At 46.4% G+C, this 25,096-nt stretch overlaps 1 protein-coding gene across 1 annotated transcript in view; it reads left to right on the plus strand.

Annotated features, from left to right (window-relative positions):
- Positions 1-5,311: 5,311 nt before the first annotated feature.
- Positions 5,312-25,096, plus strand: part of rab12 (RAB12, member RAS oncogene family) — a 37,137-nt gene continuing 17,352 nt past the window's right edge. The window contains exons 1-3 of the mRNA XM_072468348.1: positions 5,312-5,666; positions 15,800-15,860; positions 18,150-18,288. Coding sequence (XP_072324449.1) covers positions 5,402-5,666; positions 15,800-15,860; positions 18,150-18,288 — 465 coding nt within the window. The 5' untranslated portion in view covers positions 5,312-5,401. The remainder of the gene's footprint in view (positions 5,667-15,799; positions 15,861-18,149; positions 18,289-25,096) is intronic.

Raw genomic sequence — 25,096 nt, forward strand, 5'->3', positions numbered from 1 at the left:
ATCGTTGCCTCTGACATAGTCGGGGGCAGCTGTCCCCTTTCCCTAGCCTCATTAAAGGTTCTCATCAGTAGCGGGGCGAGCAAGTCCACATATTTCCTGTAAAATTCAACTGGGAATCCATCCGGTCCCGGAGCCTTCCCCGCCTGCATGCTCCTAATTCCTTTCACTACTTCCTCCATTTCGATCTGTGCTCCCAGTCCCACCCTCTCCTGCTCCTCCACCTTAGGAAATTCCAGCTGGTCCAGAAAACACATCATTCTCTCCTTCCCATCCGGGGGCTGAGCTTCATATAATCTTTCATAGAATGCCTTGAACACTCCATTCACTCTCTCCGCTCCCCGCTCCATCTCTCCCTCCTCATCCCTCACTCCCCCTATTTCCCTCGCTGCTCCCCTTTTCCTCAATTGGTGGGCCAGCAACCTGCTCGCCTTCTCCCCATATTCGTATTGTACACCCTGTGCCTTCCTCCACTGTGCCTCTGCAGTACCCGTAGTCAGCAAATCAAATTCTACGTGTAGCCTTTGCCTTTCCCTGTACAGTCCCTCCTCCGGTGCCTCCGCATATTGCCTGTCCACCCTCAGAAGTTCTTGCAGCAACCGCTCCCGTTCCCTACTCTCCTGCTTTCCTTTATGTGCCCTGATTGATATCAGCTCCCCTCTAACCACTGCCTTCAGCGCCTCCCAGACCACTCCCACCTGGACCTCCCCATTATCATTGAGTTCCAAGTACTTTTCAATACACCCCCTCACCCTTAGACACACACCCTCATCCGACATTAGTCCCATGTCCATTCTCCAGGGTGGACGCCGTTCTTTTTCCTCCCCTATCTCCAAGTCCACCCAATGTGGAGCGTGATCCGAGATAGCTATAGCCATATACTCCGTCCCCCTCACCTTCGGGATCAACGCCCTTCCCAAAACAAAAAAGTCTATTCGCGAATAAACTTTCTGGACATAGGAGAAAAACGAAAACTCCTTACTCCTAGGTCTACTAAATCTCCATGGGTCTACTCCTCCCATCTGCTCCATAAAGTCTTTAAGCACCTTGGCTGCTGCCGGCCTCCTTCCAGTCCTGGACCTCGATCTGTCCAGTCCTGGTTCCAGCACCGTGTTAAAATCTCCACCCATTACCAACTTCCCCACCTCTAGGTCCGGGATACGTCCTAACATGCGCCTCATAAAGTTGGCATCATTGCAGTTCGGGGCATATACGTTCACTAAGACCACCGCCTCCCCCTGTAATTTGCCACTCACTATCACGTATCTGCCCCCACTATCCGCCACTATGGTCTTTGCCTCAAACATTACCCGCTTCCCCACTAATATAGCCACCCCCCTGTTTTTCGCATCTAGCCCCGAATGAAACACCTGCCCCACCCATCCTTTGCGTAGTCTAACCTGGTCTATCAGTTTCAAATGCGTCTCCTGTAACATAACCACATCTGCCTTAAGTTTCTTTAGGTGTGCGAGTACCCGTGCCCTCTTTATCGGCCCGTTCAGCCCTCTCACATTCCACGTGATCAGCCGGGTCGGGGGCCTCTTTACCCCCCCCCCCCCCCCCCTTGTCGATTAGCCATCCCCTATTACCCAGCTCCTCACCCGGTTCCCACGCAGCTGTGTCCCCCCCAGGCGGTGCCCCCCCGCCCCGCCCACCCCACCCCATACCAGCTCCCCCTTCTCCCCAGCAGCAGCAACCCAGTAAATCCCCCCCTCCCACCCCCCCCGCTAGATCCCCCACTAGCGTAGTTGCACCCCCCCATGTTGCTCCCAGAAGTCAGCAAACTCTGGCCGACCTCGGCTCCCCCCGTGACCTCGGCTCGCACCGTGCGACGGCCCCTCCTTCCTGCTTCCCTATTCCCGCCATTATTATAGCGCGAGAACAAAGCCCGCGCTTCCCTTTTGGCCCCGCCCCCAATGGCCAACGCCCCCAACTCCTCCACCTCCCTTCCTCCCTCCCCCACAACCTGTGGAAGAGAGAAAAGTTACCGGGTCGCAGGATTAACAACATAAAAATCATCTCTCCCCCCTTTTTCCCCCCTCTTCGCCCCCCATATTCGCCCCACCACTTTGTCTCAAACGTTCTTTTTTAATAACCCACTCATTCCAATTTCTCTTCAACAATAAATGTCCACACCTCATCCGCCGTTTCAAAGTAGTGGTGCTTCCCTTGATATGTGACCCACAGTCTTGCCGGCTGCAGCATTCCAAATTTGATCTTCTTTTTATGAAGCACCGCCTAGGCCCGATTAAAGCTCGCCCTCCTTCTCGCCACCTCCGCACTCCAGTCTTGATATACGCGGATCATCGCGTTCTCCCATCTGCTGCTCCGAGTTTTCTTTGCCCATCTTAGGACCATCTCTCTGTCCTTAAAACGGAGGAATCTCACCACTATGGCTCGAGGAATTTCTCCAGCCCTCGGTCTTCGCGCCATAACTCGATAGGCTCCCTCCACCTCCAGCGGACCCGTCGGGGCCTCTGATCCCATCAACGAGTGCAGCATCGTGCTCACATATGCCCCGACGTCCGCCCCTTCTGCACCTTCAGGAAGACCAAGAATCCTTAAATTCTTCCTCCTCGCATTATTCTCCAGCACCTCCAGCCTTTCCACACATCGTTTATGGTGTGCCTCGTGCATCTCCGTCTTCACCACCAGGCCCTGTATATCGTCCTCGTTCTCGGCAGCCTTTGCCTTCACGACCCGAAGCTCCTGCTCCTGGGTCTTTTGCTCCTCTTTTAGCCCTTCAATCACCTGTACTATCGGGGCCAACAGCTCCTTCTTCATCTCCTTTTTAAGCTCTTCCACGCAGCGTTTCAAAAACTCGTGTTGTGCAGGGCCCCATATTAAACTGCCACCTTCCGACGCCATCTTGGTTTTTGCTTGCCTTCCTTGCCGCTGCTCTAAAGGATCCACCGCAATCCGGCCACTTTCCTCTCCTTTTTCCATCCGTGTCCAGGGGGGATTCCCTTCTGGTTTACCGCACAGTGTTTTTAGCCGTTAAAATTGCCGTTGGGGCTCCTATCAAGAGCCCAAAAGTCCGTTCCACCGGGAGCTGCCGAAACGTGCGACTTAGCTGGTCATCGCCGCACCCGGAAGTCGCTTCAAATAAAGTTACAGTGAAAAGCCCCTAGTCGCCACATTCCGCCGCCTGTTCAGGGAGGCTGGTACGGGAATTGAACCGTGCTGCTGGCCTGCCTTGGTCTGCTTTCAAAGCCAGCGATTTAGCCCTGTGCTAAATGGCTCAGTGGTGTGCTGCTCAAATTTATTGGATATTTTTGTGGTATGTGCATCTTGCTAGGAGGCTCCCCTTTGATTTTCTGGAAGGAGAACATGAGGGCAGACAGAGCAACCCAGCTGTTGTAGGAGAGAGGGACAGGAGGGTGATGTGGACTCCCCCCACTCCACACATTGAATATCCATTCTCCTCTGCACTACCTCCACCAGGAACCCCAGCATTGCCTCTGAATACCTGTGTGCCCTGACACTCTGTCCCTGAACCATCCTGAACAGTACCACTATGTGCCAGCCAGCTGCCCCCACACTTTCGGTAAACTCGAGCTCATCCAGAATTCTGCTGTCGATGTCCAAACTCAGATCGAGTCCCATTCATCCAAAATCCCCTGCGCTTACTAACCAACATTGGTTCCCACCCTGGCGACATCTCACTTTAAAATGTTTTCAAATCCCTCCATTGCCTCACCCCTCCCTACTTCAATAATCTCCCCCGCCTCATGAACCTCTGAGGAAAGGTTAGCACTGTATCTATTGTTGTTCAGAAGGAGATGATTTTATTGAAACATATAAGATCCTAATGGGACTAAGTATGACAAATGAAGGATTTTAGATATATTGGATTATCACTATTTGACAATTTAAGGATTAAAAGCCTGGGATTGAGTGTGTTTGACTGCAGTGGTCATGTATTAAAAATAACCCTGTTTTGCAAGGCCAGAATACTTTAGGAGCCAAAGGCGGACTTGACTGCTGCCTCACAGCGCCAGGGACCTGGGTTCAATTCTGGCCTTGGGTGACTGTGTGGAGTCATGATGTGGAGATGCAGGCGTTGGACTGGGATGAGCACAATAAGAAGTCTTACAACACCAGGTTAAAGTCCAACAGGTTTGTTTCGAATCGCAAGCTTTCGGAGCATTGCTCCTTCCTCAGGTGAATGAAGAGGTATGTTCCAGAAACATATATATAGACAAAGTCAAAAATGCAAGACAATACTTTGAATGTGAGTCTTTGCAGGTAATTAAGTCTTTGCAGGTCCAGAGGGAGCAGGTTAAAGAGGTGTAAATTGTCTCAAGCCCAGGCCAGATGGTGGGGGGTGAATGTAATGCGACATGAATCCAAGGTCCCGGTTGAGGCCGTACTCATGTGTGCGGAACTTGGCTATAAGTTTCTGCTCGGTGATTCTGCGTTGTCGCGCGTCCTGAAGGCCGCCTTGGAGAACGCTTACCGTAAGATCAGCGGCTGAATGCTCTTGACTGCTGAAGTGTTCCCCGATTGGAAGAGACCATTCCTGCCTGCCGATTGTCACGCGATGTCCTTTCATCCATTGTCGCAGCGTCTGCATGGTATCGCCAATGAACAATGCTTCGGGACATCCTTTCCTGCGGCGTATGAGGTCGACAACGTTGGCTGAGTCTCAAGAGTATGCACCACGTACCTGATGGATGGTATTCTCGCATGTCATGGTTGTACCCATGTCGATGATCTGGCACGTCTTACAGAGATTGCCATGGCAGGGTTTTGTGGTGTTGTGGTCGCTGTTCTGAAGGCTGGGTAGTTTGCGGCAAACAATGATCTGTTTGAGGTTGTGCGGTTGTTTGAAGGCAAGTAGTGGGGGCGTGGGGATGACCTTGGCAAGATGTTCATCGTCATCAATGACGTGTTGAAGGCTGCGAAGAAGCTGTCGTAGTTTCTCCGCTCCGAGGAAGTACTGGGCGTCGAAGGGTACTGATCAACCTGCCTCTTAACGGGTCGTATTTAGGTTTTGGTATCTTTTGTAGAAGAGTTTTGATACTATGTGTAACAGAGCTTCTGATACCCTTCGTAGTGGTGTTCTGACACTTTTGTGGTAACTTGGTATGGAGATTATGGTATGGTAATTTGAGACAACTCTCAAATTATTCGTAACGCCCAAGTTTCCCCAAGTTTGAGGGCAACACTGTGAAAATCGCGTGCAATCAGCGCCTGAATGCTACTCCCGCAAATGCTTGTTTTGGGCCTCCTGCCGGGTTGGAGCGGCGTTGCAACGTTTTAATATTCAGGAGACGCTGACGATGACGTCAGGCGGCCCGTGCAGTGCAATGTGGGATATTGGAGGTGTCAGGTGGGTCCTCCAGGCGGCGGATTGTTGTTGGCGGAAGGCAAGAGGCGGCGGTAGCGGACAGTGAGGCCGATGGATCGGACAGCCGGACCCAAGAGGCGAGGGCCCGCAGGCGGCCTGAGCTCCAACTCGCGGTCGCTTTCGGCCAACAGCTTGACGGCCGGCGGGGCCTCCCCCAAGCCCAGCCCCGCTAGTTCTCGCCGCAGGCGGCAGCCGCCCCGGCCGGCCGACTACAAGCTGCAGGTCATCATCATCGGCAGCCGCGGAGTGGGAAAGACCAGCCTGATGGAGCGCTTCACGGACGACACCTTCAGCGAGGCCTGCAAGTCCACCGTGGGTAGGTGGAGGGGGAGGCGGTGCCCAGGATTCCTTCCCCTTCCCACCGGTGTCCTGTGTCCAAACCCCCCCCCCGACTCTGGAGCACCCAATGTCCAAGATCTATCCCCTCTCCTTACCACGGGCAGCCAGTCTCTAACCCCCGCCCCCCCCCCCCCCACACCACCCCACCCCAGAGTCCAGAATCAACCCCCCCCCCCAAAAAAAAACACCCAGAGCACCCAGTGTCCAAGATCCAAGTGCACAGTGGTTGGCACAATTGCTTCACAGCTCCAGGGTCTCAGGTTCGATTCCCTGCTGGGTCACTGTCTGTGCGGAGTCTGCATGTTCTCCCAGTGTCTGCGTGGGTTTCCTCCGGGTGCTCCGGTTTCTTCCCACAGTCCAAAGATGTGCAGGTTGGGTGGATTGGCCATGATAAATTGTCGCTTGATGTCCAAAAAGTTTAGGTGGATACTGGGTTACAGGGATAGGGTGGAGTTGTGGGCTTAAGTAGGGTGCTCTTTCCAAGGGCTGGTGCAGACTCGATCGGCCGAATGGCCTCCTTCTGCACTGTAAATTCTATGATCTTTTCCCCTCCCCCCACACACAACCTGGAGCACCCAGTGTCCCAAGATCTCTTCACCGCCCCCCCCCCCCCCCCCCCCCCGTGCCTTTGAACACCCTGGAGCACTCAGTGTCCAAGATTTCCCAACCCCCCCCCCCGGCACCTGGTTTAGCTCACTTGGTTTGGCAGCTGGAATGTGATGCAGAGCGAGGCCGGCAGCAATGGTTCAATTCCTGTATCAGCTGAGGTTATTCATGAAGGCCCTGCCTTCTCAACTTTGCCCCTCGCCTGAGATGAGCTGATCTTCAGGTTAAATCGCCAACAGTCAGCTCTTCCCCCTCAACTGGGAAAGCAGCCTTTGATCATCTGGAACTATGTTAACTTTGCCTTTTAGTAAGAAGTCTTACAACACCAGGTTAAAGTCCAACAGGTTTATTTGAAATCACTAGCTTTCGGAGAACAGCTCCTTCATCGGGTGAGTGCCTCCTGATGAGGAGCTGTGCTCCGAAAGCTAGTGATTCCAAATAAACCTGTTGGACTTTAACCTGGTGTTGTAAGACATCTTACTGTGCCCACCCCAGTCCAACGCCGGTATCTCCACATCATGGTTACCATTTAGTGCCAGTGCTGTCGGGGAGTGGGGAAGGAAGTGTTAATGCAGAGTGGCATGTTCCCCTTGCTTCTCACCCAAGTAGATTTTAATCACTGTGCCATTGATAGCACCTACTCCGGCTCGAAACAGTAGATTTCCTTACTAAACATGTCTACCTTTCTTCATTCAAAACACTCCTTAAATCCTACCTCTTTGGCCAAGCATTGGCTCTGATATCTCATATTGCCAGGTGTCAAATCTGTTTGGTAAAGCTTTTGTCAAGTGCCTTGGGATGTTTTATTTTGTTAAAAGTGTATATGAATGAAAACTGTTGCTGAAGCTCTTTCCTGGCACTTACATATAATAGGTATCTGACCACATTATTGTGAAGTTATAAACATGTTTACATCTGAGTAATTTGGAGTGGCGATTTTGTTGCAATTAATTCATGCACTCTTGAGATTTGATTTATTGTCACGTGTACCGAGGTATAGTGAGAAGTATTGTTCTGTGTACAGTCCAGGCAGATCGTTCCATACATGATAAATATTTTTGAGTCAAATGAGGAATTCTGAGATACAGAAGTTCTGTTGCTTCTATATTCCCCACCTATAAAGGATAGCCACAGAGTTGATACTAAATTGATTATCTTTGATTACTCGGTGAAAGTTCAACAGCAAAATACTGCAAATGTTGGAAATCTTAGATAAAAGGCAGGAAATGCTAGAAGTAGGCAAAAGGTCTGACAGCATCTGTGACGAGAAACAGAGTTAATGTTTCAGATGGACGACCCTTCATTAAATACTTCTGATTATCACGTTAACGTTGGTGAAAAGTTCAGTTGGAGTAATCAAATCAGTGACAAAAAAACGGGGAAGATGAATTAAACTTTGAAACAGTACTTCTCTCTGAACAGTTTAGACAAGTTAATGTATATTGATTTTACTCATTTGGAACTTCGGGAATAGGGGATGGCATGTTTGAAGGGAAGGTAGGAGCGAAAGGATGAGAATTAAAGGCCGTGTGGTTTTCATTTTGCAAGTCTGAAGTTCTAAGACAATTATTAGATATGTGTTGAAAATCTATTTGTCTTAAATAAAGTTAGGATGTCCGACTGCGTGTGGACCAAAGATTTTCTTATTTACAATAGCTGAAGCTTCTAAAAAGAACTCGTGGAGTGGGGTCGGAAGCTGCACTGGGTATATGGAAGCAATGTGAACTGACTTGCACAGTACAGCATATTGCACCCTCTCTGAATGTCACAAGCTATGATGTGGCAGCTGTTTATTCAAGTAGTTCAAGCTAGGGTTGCAGTTCCAACGATTGATAGGTCCATCTGTGCGTTGGGGTGAATTATCAGCTCAAGGTTCCTTTATTGTGTAGTCTTAGTGACTCAGATTCAGGTTGCTTTGTCAGTCACCATCCAGAATCACCTGATCTTCAGCTTCCCAGATCATCTGATTTCCATAGCTGGCTGAACGCGACAAGCCAGCTAACCTGCTGCTCAGGACATGGACTAAGGCCGTATACCTACTTCAAACTCTATCTCTGAAATAGCTGCAATGGTGCTCCACTAATCACTGCTATTTCTGATTACTTGTGGGAGGGGGTGGTGCCTTGCACAGGGCTTTGCGCGGAGGTGGAGCTCAGCAGTTATGTAACAATTTATCTCGAACAATGATGAGTCAGAGTACAGGAGGGAGATAGAGAACCTAGTGGCATGTTGAAAAGACAGCAATCTCTCCCTCAATGTCAGCATTCCTAAAGAGCTGGTCATTAACTTCAGGAAGCAAAGTATCGTACATACCCCTGTCTGCATCAATGGTGTTGAGGTGGAAATGGTTAATAGCTTCAAATTCCTCGCTGTGCACATCACCAACAATCTGTCCTGGTCCACCCACGTCGATGCTACGACCACGAAAGCACAACAGGCCTATACTTTCTCAAGAAACTAAGGAAATTTGGCATGTCCGCGTTGACTCTTACCAATTTTTACAGATGCACCATAGGAAGCATCCTATTGGGCTGCATCACAGCCTGGTATGGCAACTGCTCAGCCCAAGACCGTAAGAAACTGCAGAGAGTCGTGAACACAGCCCAGTCCATCAGGCGAACCCACCTCCCATCCATTGACTCTGTCTACACCTCCCGCTGCCTTGGGAAAGCGGGCGGCATAATCAAAGCCGCCCCCACCCCCCCCCACCCAGGTTATTCACTCTTCCAACTTCTTCCATCGGGCAAGAGATACAAAAGTCTGAGAGCACACACTAATAGATTCAAAAACAGCTTCTTCCCCGTTGTTACCAGACTCCTGAATAATCCTCTTATGGACCGATCTGATCTCTTATCGCATCTTCTCTACTGAGTAATACTGCACTCCTGTATGCTTCACCCGATGTCTATGTCTACATATTTACATTGTGTATTTATGTATGTCCTATGTTTTTTCATGTATGGAATGATCTGCCTGAACAATACAGTATGCAGAATAATATTTTTCACTATGTCGGTATACATGACAAAATAATCCCAAATCATCCCAACCATCTGCCATTATAGATGTTAGCCTGAAACCCAGTGAACCCAATTTGGGAAAGTGGCAGCTGATTGTTAGTGCAAATTTACACGGTCACATTTTGATATTGGCTACTTATGATTGTTCAAAAATGGACTCTCCAATACTGGGTCGATGAATTCCGAGAGTCAACGAAGGCCCAATGGAAGCAGCCTCATGTCTACTGCAACATAATTGCATTAGAATGTTTTACAACTTCCACCTACAATATTTCAATGTGTAATGAAAATCTAAAGAGTGAAGTAAATACTTGGTTAATGCATTTGGACATTAGCCATTTGATTTGCCTGGCTGGGAATGGGGTGGATAAGGTGGAGTATAAAAGTAGAGAACTGTTGTTGCAATTGTATCGGGTGTTGGTGAGACCACATCTGGAGTATCTGGCACTAAGGTGCCACACAAAAGGTTGTTGCATAAGATAAAGATGCATGGCATTAAGGGGAAAGTAGGAGCATGGATAGAGGATTGGTTAATTAATAGAAAGCAAAGAGTGGGGATTAATGGGTGTTTCTCTGGTTGGCAATCAGTAGCTAGTGGTGTCCCTCAGGGATCAGTGTTGGGCCCACAACTGTTCACAATTTACATAGATGATTTGGAGTTGGGGACCAAGGGCAATGTGTCCAAGTTTGCAGACGACACTAAGATAAGTGGTAAAGCAAAAAGTGCAGAGGATACTGGAAGTCTGCAGAGGGATTTGGACAGGCTAAGTGAATGGGCTAGGGTCTGGCAGATGGAATACAATGTTGGCAAATGTGAGGTTATCCATTTTGGTAAGAATAACGGCAAAAGAGATTATTATTTAAATGATAAAATATTAAAACATGCTGCTGTGCAGGGAGACCTGGGTGTGCTCGTGCATGAGTCGCAGAAAGTTGGTTTTCAGGTGCAACAGGTGATTAAGAAGGCAAATGGAATTTTGTCCTTCATTGCTAGAGGGATGGAGTTTAAGACTAGGGAGGTTATGCTGCAATTGTATAAGGTGTTAGTGAGGCCACACCTGGAGTATTGTGTTCAGTTTTGGTCTCCTTACTTGAGAAAGGACGTACTGGCACTGGAGGGTGTGCAGAGGAGATTCACTAGGTTAATCCCAGAGCTGAAGGGGTTGGATTACGAGGAGAGGTTGAGTAGACTGGGACTGTACTCGTTGGAATTTAGAAGGATGAGGGGGGATCTTATAGAAACATATAAAATTATGAAGGGAATCGATAGGATCGATGCGGGCAGGTTGTTTCCACTGGCGGGTGAAAGCAGAACTAGGGGGCATAGCCTCAAAATAAGGGGAAGTAGATTTAGGACTGAGTTTAGGAGGAACTTCTTCACCCAAAGGGTTGTGAATCTATGGAATTCCTTGCCCAGTGAAGCAGTAGAGGCTCCTTCATTAAATGTTTTTAAGATAAAGATAGATAGTTTTTTAAAGAATAAAGGGATTAAGGGTTATGGTGTTCGGGCCGGAAAGTGGAGCTGAGTCCACAAAAGATCAGCCATGATCTCATTGAATGGCGGAGCAGGCTCGAGGGGCCAGATGGCCTGCTCCTGCTCCTAGTTCTTATGTTCTTATGTATTGTGTCCACTTCTGTTCTTATTTGAGGAAGGATGTGGTGGCATTGGAGGCAGTTCAGAGGAGGTTGACCAGATTGATCCCGGGGATGAAAATGTTGACGTATAATGAGAGGTTAGTTTGGGCTTTGACTCGCTGGAGTTTAGAAGGATGGGAGGAGACCTGATCGACGTGTTAAAAAAAATACTAAAAAGGTTTGATAAAGTAAACGTAAATGTTACCCCTTGTGGGGCAATCTAGAACGAGATTGAGCGTTTACAGGTTGAGCGGCATTAGATTTAGAATTGAGCTGAGAATGAACTATTTCTCGCTAAGTGTGGTGAATATGTGGAATTCGCTGTCCCATAGAGCGGTGGAGTCGGAGTCATTAAATGCTTTCAAGAAGGAGATAGATATATTTCTGATTTTAAAAAACGGGTTCAAGGGGTAAGGGGAACAGGTGGGCGGGTGGATTTGAGACCAGGAAGAGATCAGCCATGATCTGATTGAATGGAGGAGCAGGCTCGAAGGGCTGAATTGCCAACTTCTGCTCCCAATTCCTATGTTCCCTCGGTAAAAGATTGTGAAATAAAAACATGAAATACTCAGCATCTTTCTCCAGAGTTAATGTTTCAGGGCGATGACCTTTCATCCAAGCTGTCAGAAGCTATAAATGTGACAGGTTCCAAGCAGGTACTGAGGTAGGGCAGGAGGGTGGAGTGGTGTGCGTCAAGAACAAAAGGCTAGATATCTTAGGGTGGAAGGCAGAGGTGATTAAATGACAAAAGGGATGATAGTATGAGCAAAAGAGAATTGTGATAAAGAAGCAAAAGATGAGTCTACCTAAGCTGTAAATGGGCAGCAAAACCAGAACTAGCACCTGCTGTCTGACAAAATGGGAGCATTGGTTACAGTCTGAAGTTGTTGAATTCTGTGTTGAGTAAATGTGGAAACCCAGTGGTCAGATTTGCGGTAACCTGTTAGTGAAATTGTGTATAATCAGGTGACTTGTCCACCTAGGCATTTCTGTTATGTGAGCACAGCAATACTAATGGAAGAGTTTGACGCAAAGGTACGACAACAACTACAATATCCCAAGGTGCTTCACAGGACTATAATCAGACAAATACTGTGGCACAGCCAAAGGAGTCATTGGTACATGTGACTAAAAGTTTGGCAAACAGGTGGGCTTTAAGGAGAAGAGGGAAGCAGAGAAATTTTCGAAGGGAATTCCAGAGCTTGGGTTGAATGGTGCGGTGAAGGAAATGTGATATATTAGAGGCTGGAGTTAGACTATCACCGAGTTCGTGGTGGGTAATAGGGCTGCCGAAAGTTGTAGACAGGGAGGGGCGAGACCTTGGAAGGATTTAAAGCTGACAGCTTTAAAATGTAGGTATTGGTTGACCCAGGGCCAGTATAGATCAGAAAACACAGGGTTGGTGGATGAATGGGACCCGGTGCATGTTCGGATAGATGCATCCAGCAGAGTTTCATTGCAAGAGGGGAGACAACTGCAGTGGCACAGTAGCATAATGCTTAGCACTGTTGCTTCGTAGTGCTAGGGTCCCAGGTTCGATTCCCGGCTTGGGTCACTGTCTCTGAAGAATCTGCACCTTCTCCCCGTGTCTGCATGGGTTTCCTCCGGGTGCTCCGGTTTCCTTCCACAGGTCCCGAAAGATGTGCTGTTAGGTCATTTGGACACTCTGAATTCTCCCTCCGTGTACCCGAACAGGCGCCGGAGTGTGGTGACTAGGGGCTTTTCACAGTAACTTCATTGCAGTGTTAATGTAAGCCTACTTGAGACAGTAAAGATTATTAAAATTACAGGCAGGAAGTAGTTGCACCCACCACTGAATTGGCAGGCATATTCATACCAACTTGTTTTTGCCAGTTACACATGTTGGATGATCTATATTGAGCTGAAGGGAATTAAGAGTCAAGCACATTACTGTGGATCTAGAGTCCCATATCGGCTAGATCAGGTGAGGATGTTCCTTTGTTCCTTGACTCTATCCAATGGTCACCTTTTACTGAAAGCCCTCTGTTCTTTCGTAATTCCCCCTCTATATATGTGTATAAAATCATTCTCTAGGTCACTCTGTGCAAGGAACATTGACAAATATAAGCAAATTTAATTCCACTCCTTTTGCACCTCTTGCAGCTAGCAGGCTTTAACAGCAGGATAAGGATTGGGAGGAACGGGGGTGGGGGTGGTTAATAAGTGTGAACGTGTCAATGGGGCAGAAAGAAGCCCTTTTTGATGAGTGTGTGGTCAATACCAGATGTTTCAACCCATTGATTTTTAAAAATAAACCCAATTCATTTTTTCCAATTAAGAGGCAATCCAACTATCCTGCACATCTTTGGGTTGTGGGGGCGAAACCCACGCAAACACGGGGCGAATGTGCAAACTCCACACGGACAGTGACCCAGAGCCGGGATCGAACCTGGGACCTCGGCGCCGTGAGGCAGCTGTGCTAACCACTGTGTCACTGTGCTGCCCCTGTTTCATCCCATTCTCCAAGGGGGCTCCAGGCACTTTATATTTGAGACCCACTTATTGGAGATTTTGTAGCCTGCAGTTGAGCCTATGCATACATTCAGGTGAATAACCCTGGAATGGGAGTAGCAGTGGTGGGTCTCTGTTTTAAGTGCCACCCTCCCTGGACCAAAGCCTGATCAGATCAGGCTGAAGTAGAGCAGACTATATCGAAGAGTGAGTACAGATTTTCAGTTGGAGAAATCAAATGAATGAAAGAAATTGTGACCGTTGACAGCCAAAAATGATGAGGAAACTGATGCTGTGTGTGCTGACGTGAGCACTCTGTACTGTAATACGAATTAAAGGAGCAAATTTGACATACTGAAATTAGTTGAATATTGGTAGAGTTCCACAGAGCTTCAAGGAACTTTAACTTTCAAATCACCTTTTTGGATGAGAATGGGTTTGGAGGTGTAGGAGAAGATCCTTTCCACAGTTCATTCTCCAAACTGATTGTCTAATGCCACAGGGTAGTGTGCAAATTAGTGTTATTACTTGGGTAACTTTATTTCACTGCTACTTATTTTGACCTTGCTGCCAGTTCGACTGCCATACAAGATAATAATTGGTTGTGCTGTTTGTATCAGACAGCATGTATTTTATTTATGCTTCTGGTTTTCAGTCATTGGCTTTCTTACATAAGGTGCTGAAGAAAATATTGTTGGAATGTGGGCAATGCTAGCCATGCTATATTTATTGCTCATCCCTATTTTCTCTAAGAAGATGCTGGCGGACCCTTGGAACTGCTACAGTCCTTGTGGTGCTCCCACATTGGTGTTTGAAGGGGAGTTTTGATTCACAACAAAAGAATGACACTGTAATTGCATTATGACAGTATGTAACTTAGAAAATAACTTGCGGGTCATGGTGTTCCTGTGATGTTGGACCTCTTGTCCTTTTTAGTAGTTGTGTTGGGCATTCGATACGCTGTTCGAAGTAACCTTGGTGAGTTGCCACGATTCGTCCTCTAGTCATGACCATTGTGCACCAGAGTAGGTGGGGTATTGGGTTCAGGAGCAGAAGAGCTAATCGAGCAGTCTGCTTTGTGTTGGATGATATTACAGCAGATTATTAACTTGAGCCTTGTTGTGTCAGGCAATGAGCCATCTGTGAGAGTATGCAGCCTCTTGATATCGCCGAACCTCAGGAAGTTGATGTTTAATTAATGCTGATGGTACTATGCTCAGGATGTTGATGTTGAATTAGTGCTGATGATACTATGCTCAGGAATTCCTGCAGACATGTTCTGGTGATTGGCTTCTAATCACCGCAGCCATCATCCTGTGCTGTTTGGTCCTGATCACTGTCAGGGTTTCCCATGAACCTCAGTTTCCTTTGGTTGAACTTGGCCTTTTTTATTCTTTCATGGGATGTGGGTGTCTATGGCATGGCCATTACTTGTGCCCACCCCTAATTGCCTTGAACTGAGTTTGCTGGACCCATTGCAGAGGGCAGCTAAGAGTCAACCACATTTTGAGGGTATGTAGGCCACACCAGGTAAGAATGGCAGATTTCCTTCCCTAAAGGGCAATTTTAAGGGATTATTATGACAATCAATGATAGTTTTATGGTCACCATTACTGAGACTAGCTTCCAATTCCAGATTTATTAATTGAATTCAAATTCCACCAGCTGCCGTCGTGGGTCGTGACCCTGTGAACTGGAGCATTAGCCTGGGCCTCTGGATTATTGGTCCAGTGACAATACCACTACACCACCTCCATGTCTGCATCTTCTGGATGTAGTCATGATAATAACCAAATCTGGGCCAAGTTGGTCCAAAGGACAAATGGCTAAAATGCAGGAAAAAAGGCTGAGTTTGACTTTTGTTGATGATAAAATTGGCTGAAGGCCAGCCAGCACTCCGAGTTCAGCTGCATTCTGTTAAACTTGGATTCTGTGCAACCAAAGTGAATGCAAGGCCTTCGCTAAATCAACGAATCCAGACAGCAGCGGGCCATCCAGTGCCGTGTGAGAAGTTAATTGCAGTCAAAAAATTATGAGTTCCCTGGTTTCAATCCTAACAAGTGACTTTTATAATACATCCTGATCTGTTGAGGCTGTGTATTTTAATTTGCTGCACTAGCATTTCACTTGTACATAAAAGTTACCAAAATATTTATTGTGTAATATTATACTCTAATTTAGAGTGCGTGCATTTCATCCCCTGTACAGCATATGTGCAGAAAGTTATAGTATCTCTCCTCGTCTGTTGGGTGGCCTAACTTTCTCCGTCCTTTCCAGTTATTTGCTTTCACAGAACGCTGTTGGGAACGGTAATTTGTTTGCCTTTTTGCTTTTGCTTCTTATTCCTCCTTTTCCTTTTACTGTATTTTGTCTGTAGGTGTTGATTTTAAAATCAAAACAGTAGAACTAAGAGGGAAGAAAATTAGATTACAAATCTGGTAAGTGACCTGCACATTTCCAGCCATTGACTTGTTCATTCCTCTTCCATTACTCCTCACTGATGAAATTTCTCTTACAATCTCATTCTTGGCATTGGCTGGTTTTCTACCTCTGATGAGAGTTTGTGCAATAATGTTTTGACGCAATATATTATCTGATGCAACCCTAAAAATGTTTTGAGACCAATTGGAATATCAGCATATTATGCACCAACTTGTAAAATTTAGGGAAAAAAGAATGCTGACTGAAGATAGATTTTGACTTTTATTTTACCTTTTCAAACAGGTTTTATTTCCACCTCTCCTCGTGTAGTCTGCTTCACACTGGCTATATTTATGCCATCTTAAAAGATCTGAGGCAAGGGAATATCAAAAGTGTCCTGGACAGAGCGTTATGTTCTGTTCACATTCTTATCATTCCTTTATCACGTGCCCTCAGCAGTCATTTCATATTGTACCTCTGCCACAACTTTATCATCTGCAGTCTGGGTGCCTGGTTTTCAAGCCCCTGTGACTGCATCTCGAATCAGCCAGTGCAAGGCCAAACCAGTAGTCTGCCTCCTTTCTGGCCCCTAGGAGAATGGTGGAATTTTTCCTATGTTTGTTCCCTGTGTTGTGGGGAAAGAGAAAAAGGTTGGCGATTAAAAAGGCTATCATGACTTTCCTTCAGTGGAGGAAACTGTCCTGTCGGTGAATCGTATGGCATTTCTATCTGGGCAGCAGAAGCCTGTAGCCTGAGAATGAGATACAGCACTTTGAAATTTAAAATTGTGTTCAGTTAGTGTTACTTATTCCTGCTAATTCGGGTAATGTCTTTATTCCTTTTATTTTGTTTTTTTTTTAAATTTAGAGCACCCACTTCTTTTATTCCAATTAAGGGGCAATTTAGCGTGGCCAATTCACCTACCCTGCACATCTTTGGGTTGTGGGGGGTGAGACCCACGCAAACGCGGGGAGAAGGTGCAAACTCCACACGGACAGTGACCCAGAGCCGGGATCGGACCCGGGTCCTCAGCGCTGTGAGGCTGCAGTGCTGACCACTGCGCCACAGCGCCGCTCTTGTGCCTTTTATTGAACTGTAGCAGTCTTAATTAAAAGTCACATAACTCAAATTATTGAATAATCAAATTCTTGTGGGCAAAGAATTATTCCTGTTTGTCGGGAGTAAACAATATTTAGAAGTTAAAAATGACCAAACAACGGAAAACAAGAATTGCCTTGCCTGTCTCGGAAGAGTATAAACCACCTGTGCCAATGCTGAGTGCTCCAACAAATTTTATTTGGTCTCATTTAACACAAAGCATCTAATAAAGTTGCAGGATGGCTGGCTGCTGCTGTGTGCACTAATACATGGTACGTAGGATTCCAGTCTTCCAAATGACATCTGGCTGCCATGCTGCCCTGTCAGTGAGAATGAGTAATGTAGATATTCTGGCAGATAACGTCTGTGTGACACATGGTTTGTTGTCAGTTGTCTTTGTTGTCATGGACTCTTCTGAACAGTTATAAAAAGCTTACTAACACTTGGCCGCGCCCCCCCAAAATCCCAGCAGGACCTTGGCTTCGGATTGCTGCGTCACTCTGAGATTCCTTATTCATCCATAGCCTTCAGTTAACAGTAGTCTAATTTCTAACTGTCTGTGTGTTCTCATTCCTCATCTGTGTGACTCTTAAGATCTGGCTGCAAGAGGCTGGCAAATAATTGCACTGTATCTACGGGAGCTTAAGGAGGTAAAATGTACTACTTTATTCAAGCTGTGTTGTACATTTGATAATACTGACCACTTGTGTTTGTTTATCCTTCTGCCCCATCCAGGTCAATTAAAGTTAGTGAGCCTCATACAACCCTTTGCATTCTTCACCTGTCAGGCTAAACAAAATTAAATCAATGAACAGCATTGAAACCCTTTTTCGAAGTTAAATAGTATTGGCCATCAGTGTTGTAATGATTCACCCAAAGAATGGTGTACTTCTGATAGTCCACAGCAATGTTTTATATATTCACTTAGCAATGTCAGCTTGTTGAAGGCTGAATATCTGGTTGAAGAACCGTTCTGACCAAATTATTTTAATAAACCAGCAATTGTGCATCTTAATGCTGAGAGGATTATGAGAACCTCTTGCAGAGTTCTGGACCAGTGACATGACTGCAGAACTCAAAATGTTTTGATTAGGGTGGTGGCAGGGGGAAATGAACCAACTGGACAATGTACCAGAATGGATGTAGTTCTTTGATATTCCCAACTGTAAATATTCTTGATTTTTAAAAAAATCTCTTTTTTTCTCCAGGGATACTGCAGGGCAGGAGAGGTTCAACAGCATTACTTCCGCGTACTACAGGAGTGCCAAGGGAATTGTATTAGTGTATGACATTACTAAAAAAGAAACCTTTGAAGATGTACCAAAATGGATGAAAATGATCGACAAGGTAATGAAAATGTTCAGTCTTGCACATTCTTCGTAGTGTTAGTCCAAATGGTTTAAATGAATGAAGAGTTTGAAGCCTCTTAAAGTTTCTACTATTTGTAGTACTAAGTCAATGGCTATGAATTTTCTTGCTAAATTGTAAAAATTCAAGACCTACCTGTGCCAAGCAATCATATTTTCCTTGATTTTAGTTGGTATTTTAAACAAAATAGCTGAGCAGAAGAGCCTTTTAAATCTGGGATAGCAAAATATTTCCCCTTTACCAATAAAATCTATTGTTTAATTGCAACTTTACGCATGGTTTTATGATGGAATCACAATTTACATTTGCCGAGTGGTATGCATATTATTTGCTGCCTGATGTGATGTCTCTTTTTCTAACACAATGGTTGACGCAGTATTAGCTATCACCATCATAACCATGGATGATTTCTAAATTGAGGGCACTGCTGATGAGTCACCAAGGTAGGAAGGAAGTCTTGTGTGCGATTATTGGCATAAGGTTTGGGTATTAGAAATTGTCTCGTGTTTGGAGTTGTCTCTCTCGTCTCCCAAAAGTCTTCAGACTAGTGGTCTCCCGCTTATCAGCATAACAAGCAAAGGAGCAGCAAATGATTCAAGTTCAAATGTAGCAACTCTGAATAATTATTTTTGAAATGATGTTAGAATGGTAATGTATCACTCCAGAACCGAAATTGTAGCCTCTGCACATTGCCAGGGCATCTCCTCTCCATTTTTATATGTTGACCCAACCTTCAGGACTGCACAGTGGTTAGCACTGCTGCCTCACAGCTCAGAGTCCCAGGTTCAATTCCGGCCTCTGTTGACTGTGTGGAATTTGCACTTTCTCCCCGTTTCTGCCTGGGTTTCCTCCGGGTCCTCCGGTTTCCTCCCACAGTCCAAAAAATGTGCAGGATAGGTGGATTAGCTATGATAAATTGCCCCTTTAGTGGCCAAAACTTTAAGTGGGGTTAGTGGGTGGAGGTGTGGACTTAAGTAGGCTGCTCTTTTCAAAGGCTGGTGCAGACCCGATGGGCCGAATGGCCTACTTCTGCACTGTAAATTCTATGATTCATGGAGCAACTTTGTGTTGCAAAAGTATGATGATTGTATTTATCATAATAACCATCATTGTGAGCTTAAGCCAAGTGAAACTGCTGTTTTTTCAGCAGTATTTGGCAGCTTTATATTTTGAACTTGCTGGAACACCAAATATTTATGTAGTGCCTTTAATGAAATGCCCCAGGCGCTCCACAGGGACATTATCAAACAGTACGACACCGAGCCACGCAAGGAGATATTAAATCAGATGGCCAAAACCTCAGTCAAAGATGAGGTTTTAAGGAGTATCGTAGAGGAGGAATGTGAGATGAGGTGGAGAGCTTTTGGAAGGGCATTCCAAGCTTGGCCGAGGTGACTGAAGGAAAGGTCACCAAAGGCGGAGCAGTTAAAATTGGGGATCACGTATATTTTGGAGGGTTGTGGGCTGGATGAGATTATAGAGACAGGGAGGAGTAAGACTACGGAGGGATTTGATCAGAATATTAATATCAAGATGTAGATTGACTGGCAGCCAATGTAGGTCAGCGAGCATTGGGGTGACAGGGAACAGAACTTTCTGTAAATTGAAACAGAGGTAGCAGATGTTTGGATGATCTCCAGTTTACTGAGGGTAGAATATAGGAGACTAGCCAGGAGGGCACTGGAATCACTAAATCTAGAGGCAACATGGGCATGAATGAGGATTTTAGCAGCAGATAAACTGAGATGGGTGCAGTCGGGTGATGTTACAGTGTAGCAATCTCATTGATATTAATATGAGGTTGGAAACTTGTCTTGGGATCAACTGAGAGACCAAGATTGTGAACAGACTGCTTTAATCGCACTGTTGCCACGGAGAGGAACTAAATAATGGGGAGGGGCAGTTCTGTAGAGGGGATAGATAGACTTGTAAAGCAAAAGAATATGACCACATTACAAGGCATCTATTTAAGTAATGATACCCAGGGTGTGACAGGAAGGGACAGTGTGTACAAAAATTTAAAAAGCAACAAATAGGGTCTAAAAAGAAAAAAATGGGAACAGGGCAAAATGAATTGTTCGAGCATTTGGCACAAAGTAAATTAATTAATGGCACAAATTCAGGTTAATGGATATGATCTTATAGCCGTTACAGAGACATGAACATAGAACTGTACAGCACAGTACAGGCCCTTCGGCCCACGATGTTGTGCCGAACTAGTCTGAAACTAAGATCAAATCAACCTACTCCCAATCATTCTAGTGCACTCCATATGCCTATCCAATAACCACTTGAAAGTTCCTAAAGTGTCCGACTCCACTACCATAGCTGGGAGTGCGTTCCACGCCCCAACCACTCTCTGAGTAAAGAGCCTACCTCTGACATCCCTCCTATATCTTCCACCATGAACCTTATAGCTATGGCCCCTTGTAACAGCTACATCCACCCGAGGAAAAGCCGCTGAACGTCCACTCTATCTATCCCTCTCATCATCTTATACACTTCAATTAAGTCACCTCTCATCCTCCGCTCCAATGAGAAAAGCCCTAGCTCCTTCAACCATTCCTCATAAGACCTACCCTCCAATCCAGGCAGCATCCTGGTAAATCTCCTTTGCACCCTTTCCAATCCTTCCTATAATGAGGTGACCAGAACTGCACACAATACTCCAAATGTGGTCTAACCAAGGTCTTGTACAATTGCAGCATAACCGCATGGCTCTTAAACTCAATCCCCCTGTTAATAAATGCTAACATACCAGAGGCTTTCTTCATGGCTCTATCCACTTGGGTGGCAACTTTCAGAGCTCTATGGACATGAACTCCAAGATCTCGCTGCTCCTCCACATTCTTCAGAACCCTGCCATTAACCCTGTAATCCGCATTCAAATTTGTCCTACCAAAATGAATCACCTCACACTTATCAGGGTTAAGCTCCATCTGCCACTTTTCAGCCCAGCTCTGCATCCTGTCAATGTCTCTTTGCAGCCTACAACAGCCCTCCATATTATCCACCACTACACTAATCTTGGTGTCATCAGCAAATTTACCAACCCAACCTTCAACTCCATCATCCAAGTCATTGATAAAAATCAGAAATAGCAGAGGACCCAGCACTGATCCCTGTGGTACACCGCTGGTGACTGGGCTCCAGGATGAAAATTTACCATCTACCACCACCCTCTTGTCTTCTATGTGATAGCCAGTTACTGATCCAATCGACCAAATTTCCCTCTATGCCATGCCTCCTTACTTTCTGCATGAGCCGACCATGGGGCACCTTATCAAACGCCTTACTAAAATCCATGTATACGACATCAACTGCTCTACCTTCATCTATGTACTTGGTTACCTCCTCAAAGAATACAATCAAACTTGTGAGGCAAGACTTACCCCTCACACATCCGTGCTGACTATCCTGGATTAAGCTGTATCTTTCCAAATGATCATAAATCCTGTCCCTCAGGACCCTTTCCAATAATTTACCTGTGACTGAAGTGAGACTAACCGGCCTATAATTCCCAGGGTTATACCTATTCCTTTTCTTGAACGAGGGAACAAGATTTGCCTCTCTCCAGTCTTCTGGCACTATTCCTGTAGACAGTGAGGATCAAAGCCAAAGGCTCTGCAATCTCATCCCTCGCCTCCCAAGGAATCCTAGGATATATCCCATCAGGCCCAGGGGACTTATCTATCCTCAGACCTCTCAATTTCTAACACCTCTTCCTTCCGAATATCTACCTCCTCCAGCCTGTATCGCACTATCCTCCTCAACAACATGGCCCCTCTCCTTTGTGAACACTGAAGAAAAGTGTTCATTTAGGGCCTCTCCTATATCTTCAGACTCCATGCACACGTTTCCACTACTGTCCTTGACCGGCCCTAACTTCACCTTGGTCATTCTTTTATTCCTCACAAGTGTAAAAAGCCTTGGGGTTTTCCTTGATCCTACCCGCCAAGGACTTCTCATGCCCCCTCCTAGCTCTCCTAAGCCCTTTCTTGAGCTCCTTCCTAGCTATCTTGTATCCCTCAAGTGTCCTAACTGAACCTTGTTTTCTCATCCTTACATAAGCCCCCTTCTTCCTCTTGACAAGACATTCAACCTCTTTTGTAAACCTTGGTTCCCTCACTCGACGATTTCCTCCCTGCCTGACAGGGACATACATATCAAGGACACGCAGTATTTGCTCCTTGAACAAGCTCCACATCTCAATTGTGCCTATCCCTGACAGTTCCTGTTTCCATCTTATGCTCCCCAATTCTTACCTAATCGCATCGTAATTACCCTTCCCCCAGTTATAAACCTTGCCCTGCCATATGTTCCTGTCCCTCTCCATTGCTATAGTGAAAGTCACCGAATTGTGGTCACTATCTCCAAAGTGCTCTCCCACAACCAAATCTAACACTTGGTCCGGTTCATTACTCAGTACCAAATCCAATGTGGCCCCGCCTCTTGTCGGTCTATCCACATATTGTGTGAGGAACCCCTCCTGCCCACACTGGATAAAAGCAGCCCCATCCAAACTATTCGAATTATAGTGGTTCCAATCAATATTTGGAAAGTTGAAGTCACCCATGGCAACTACCCTGTGACTACTACACCTATCCAAAATCTGCATTGCAATCTTTTCCTCCACATCTCTGTTACTGTTTGGGGGCCTATATAAAACTCCTAACAAAGTGACTGCTCCTTTCCTATTTCTAACTTTAACCCACACTACCTCAGTAGACAGATCCTCCTCAAACTGCCTTTCTGCAGCCATTATACTATCCTTGATTAACAATGCTACTCCTCCACCTCTTACCACCTTCCCTAACCTTACTGAAACATCTAAACTCCGGAACCTCCAACAACCATTCCTGCCCCTGTTCTATCCACGTCTCCGTAATGGCCACAACATCGTAGTCCCAGGTACCAATCCATGCTTCAAGCTCACCAACCTTATTCCTGATGCTCCTTGCATTGAAATAGACACATTTCAAACCACCTTCATGCCTGCAGGTCCACTCTTGTGACCTTGGTACCTTCCTCAGTACTGCACTACCCTCAACTTCCTGAACTCCAGCAACGCTATCTCCTGGACTACAAATCAGTTTCCCATCCCCCTGCCAAATTAGTTTAAACCCCCATGAAGAGCTGCAGCAAATTTCCCTCCCAGGATATTGGTGCTCCTCTGGTTCAGGTGTAACCCGTCCTGTTTGTACAGGTCCCACCTTCCCCAGAATGTGCTCCAATTATCCAAGTAACTGAAACCCTCCCTCCTACACCATCCCTGTAGCCACGTGTTTAACTGCACTCTCCCCCTGTTCCTCACCTCGCTAGCACGTGGCACTGGCAGCAAACCAGAGATGACAACATAGTCTGTCCTGGCTCTCAGCTTTCACACTAGCTCCCTGAATTCCTGTTTTACATCCCCGTCCCTTTTCCTACCTATGTCGTTGGTACCACGACTTGTGGCTCCCCCTTAAGGATCCTGAAAACACGATCAGAGACGTCACAGACCTTGGCACCCGGGAGGCAACACACTAACCGTGAGCCTCTATCGTTGCCACAGAACCGCCGATCTGTACCTCTAACTATAGAGTCTCCAATGACTAATGCTCTCCTGCTCCCCCCCCCCCCCCCTTCCCTTTTGAGCCACAGGGACAGACTCAGTGCCAGAGACCTGGTCACCGTGGCTTACCTCTGGTAGTTCCCCCCCCCCCCCCCTCCCCCAACAGTATCCAAAACCTGTTATTGAGGGGAACAACCGCAGGGGATCCCTGCACTGACTGCTTCTTCCCCCTCCTTTTAAATGTCACCCAGCTACCTTCATTCTTAGGAATGACTACATCCCTGTAGCTTCTATCTATAACTGGCTCTGCTCCCGAATGAACCTCAGTTCATCCAGCTCCAGTTCCCTCACGCGGTCTTTTGAGGAGCTGGAGATGGGTGCACCTCCCGCAGGTGAACTCAGCAGGGCCACTGACTGTGTCCCTCACCTCGAACATCCTGCAGGAGGAACATTGCACTGTCCTTTCTGCCATCCCTTCCATTTATCCACTTGACAATTACAGAGAGAGAAAAAAAGCTTACCTGATTTTCACACTCCCTGCAGGTTAGAGGTGGTGGAAGGGGGTGGAGAGAGGAAAAGGAAAGAAAAGCTTACCTCACCAACTCACCACACAGTCTTTTTTTTTTGGTTCGTGGAGGAGGATGGGTGGGAGACACTACCTGTGTAGTGCCTCGGGTTTAGCCACTGCCTGAAATATATTAGTTTTAGAAACTCACCCGACAGCAGCTTTCCACAATTCACTCCCCACAGCAGCCAATCAGCGTAACCGCTCTGCTGCCCTCTGCAGCATGGTTACAACATAGAACATACAGTGCAGAAGGAGGCCATTCGGCCCATCGAGTCTGCACCTACCCACTTAAGCCCTCACTTCCACCCTATCCCTGTAACCCAATAACCCCTCCTAACCTTTTTGGTCACTAAGGGCAATTTATCATGGCCAATCCACCTAACCTGCACGCCTTTGGACTGTGGGAGGAAACCGGAGCACCCAGAGGAAACCCATGCAGACACAGGGAGAACATGCAGACTCCGCACAGTGACCCAGCGGGGACTCGAACAAGGAGACCAAAACTGGGAACTAAATATTCTGGGGTATGTGACTTTTCGTAAGGAAAGGCAGGAAGGACAGGGTGATGGGTTAGCTTTATTAGTATAAGATGGAATAATTACTTAGCAAGAAATGATCTTGAATCGGAAGATGTAAAATCCATATAACGGGAGGTAAGAAATAAC

Source organism: Scyliorhinus torazame, chromosome 11 (assembly GCF_047496885.1).
Source record: "Scyliorhinus torazame isolate Kashiwa2021f chromosome 11, sScyTor2.1, whole genome shotgun sequence".
NCBI classification, from domain to species: domain Eukaryota; kingdom Metazoa; phylum Chordata; class Chondrichthyes; order Carcharhiniformes; family Scyliorhinidae; genus Scyliorhinus; species Scyliorhinus torazame.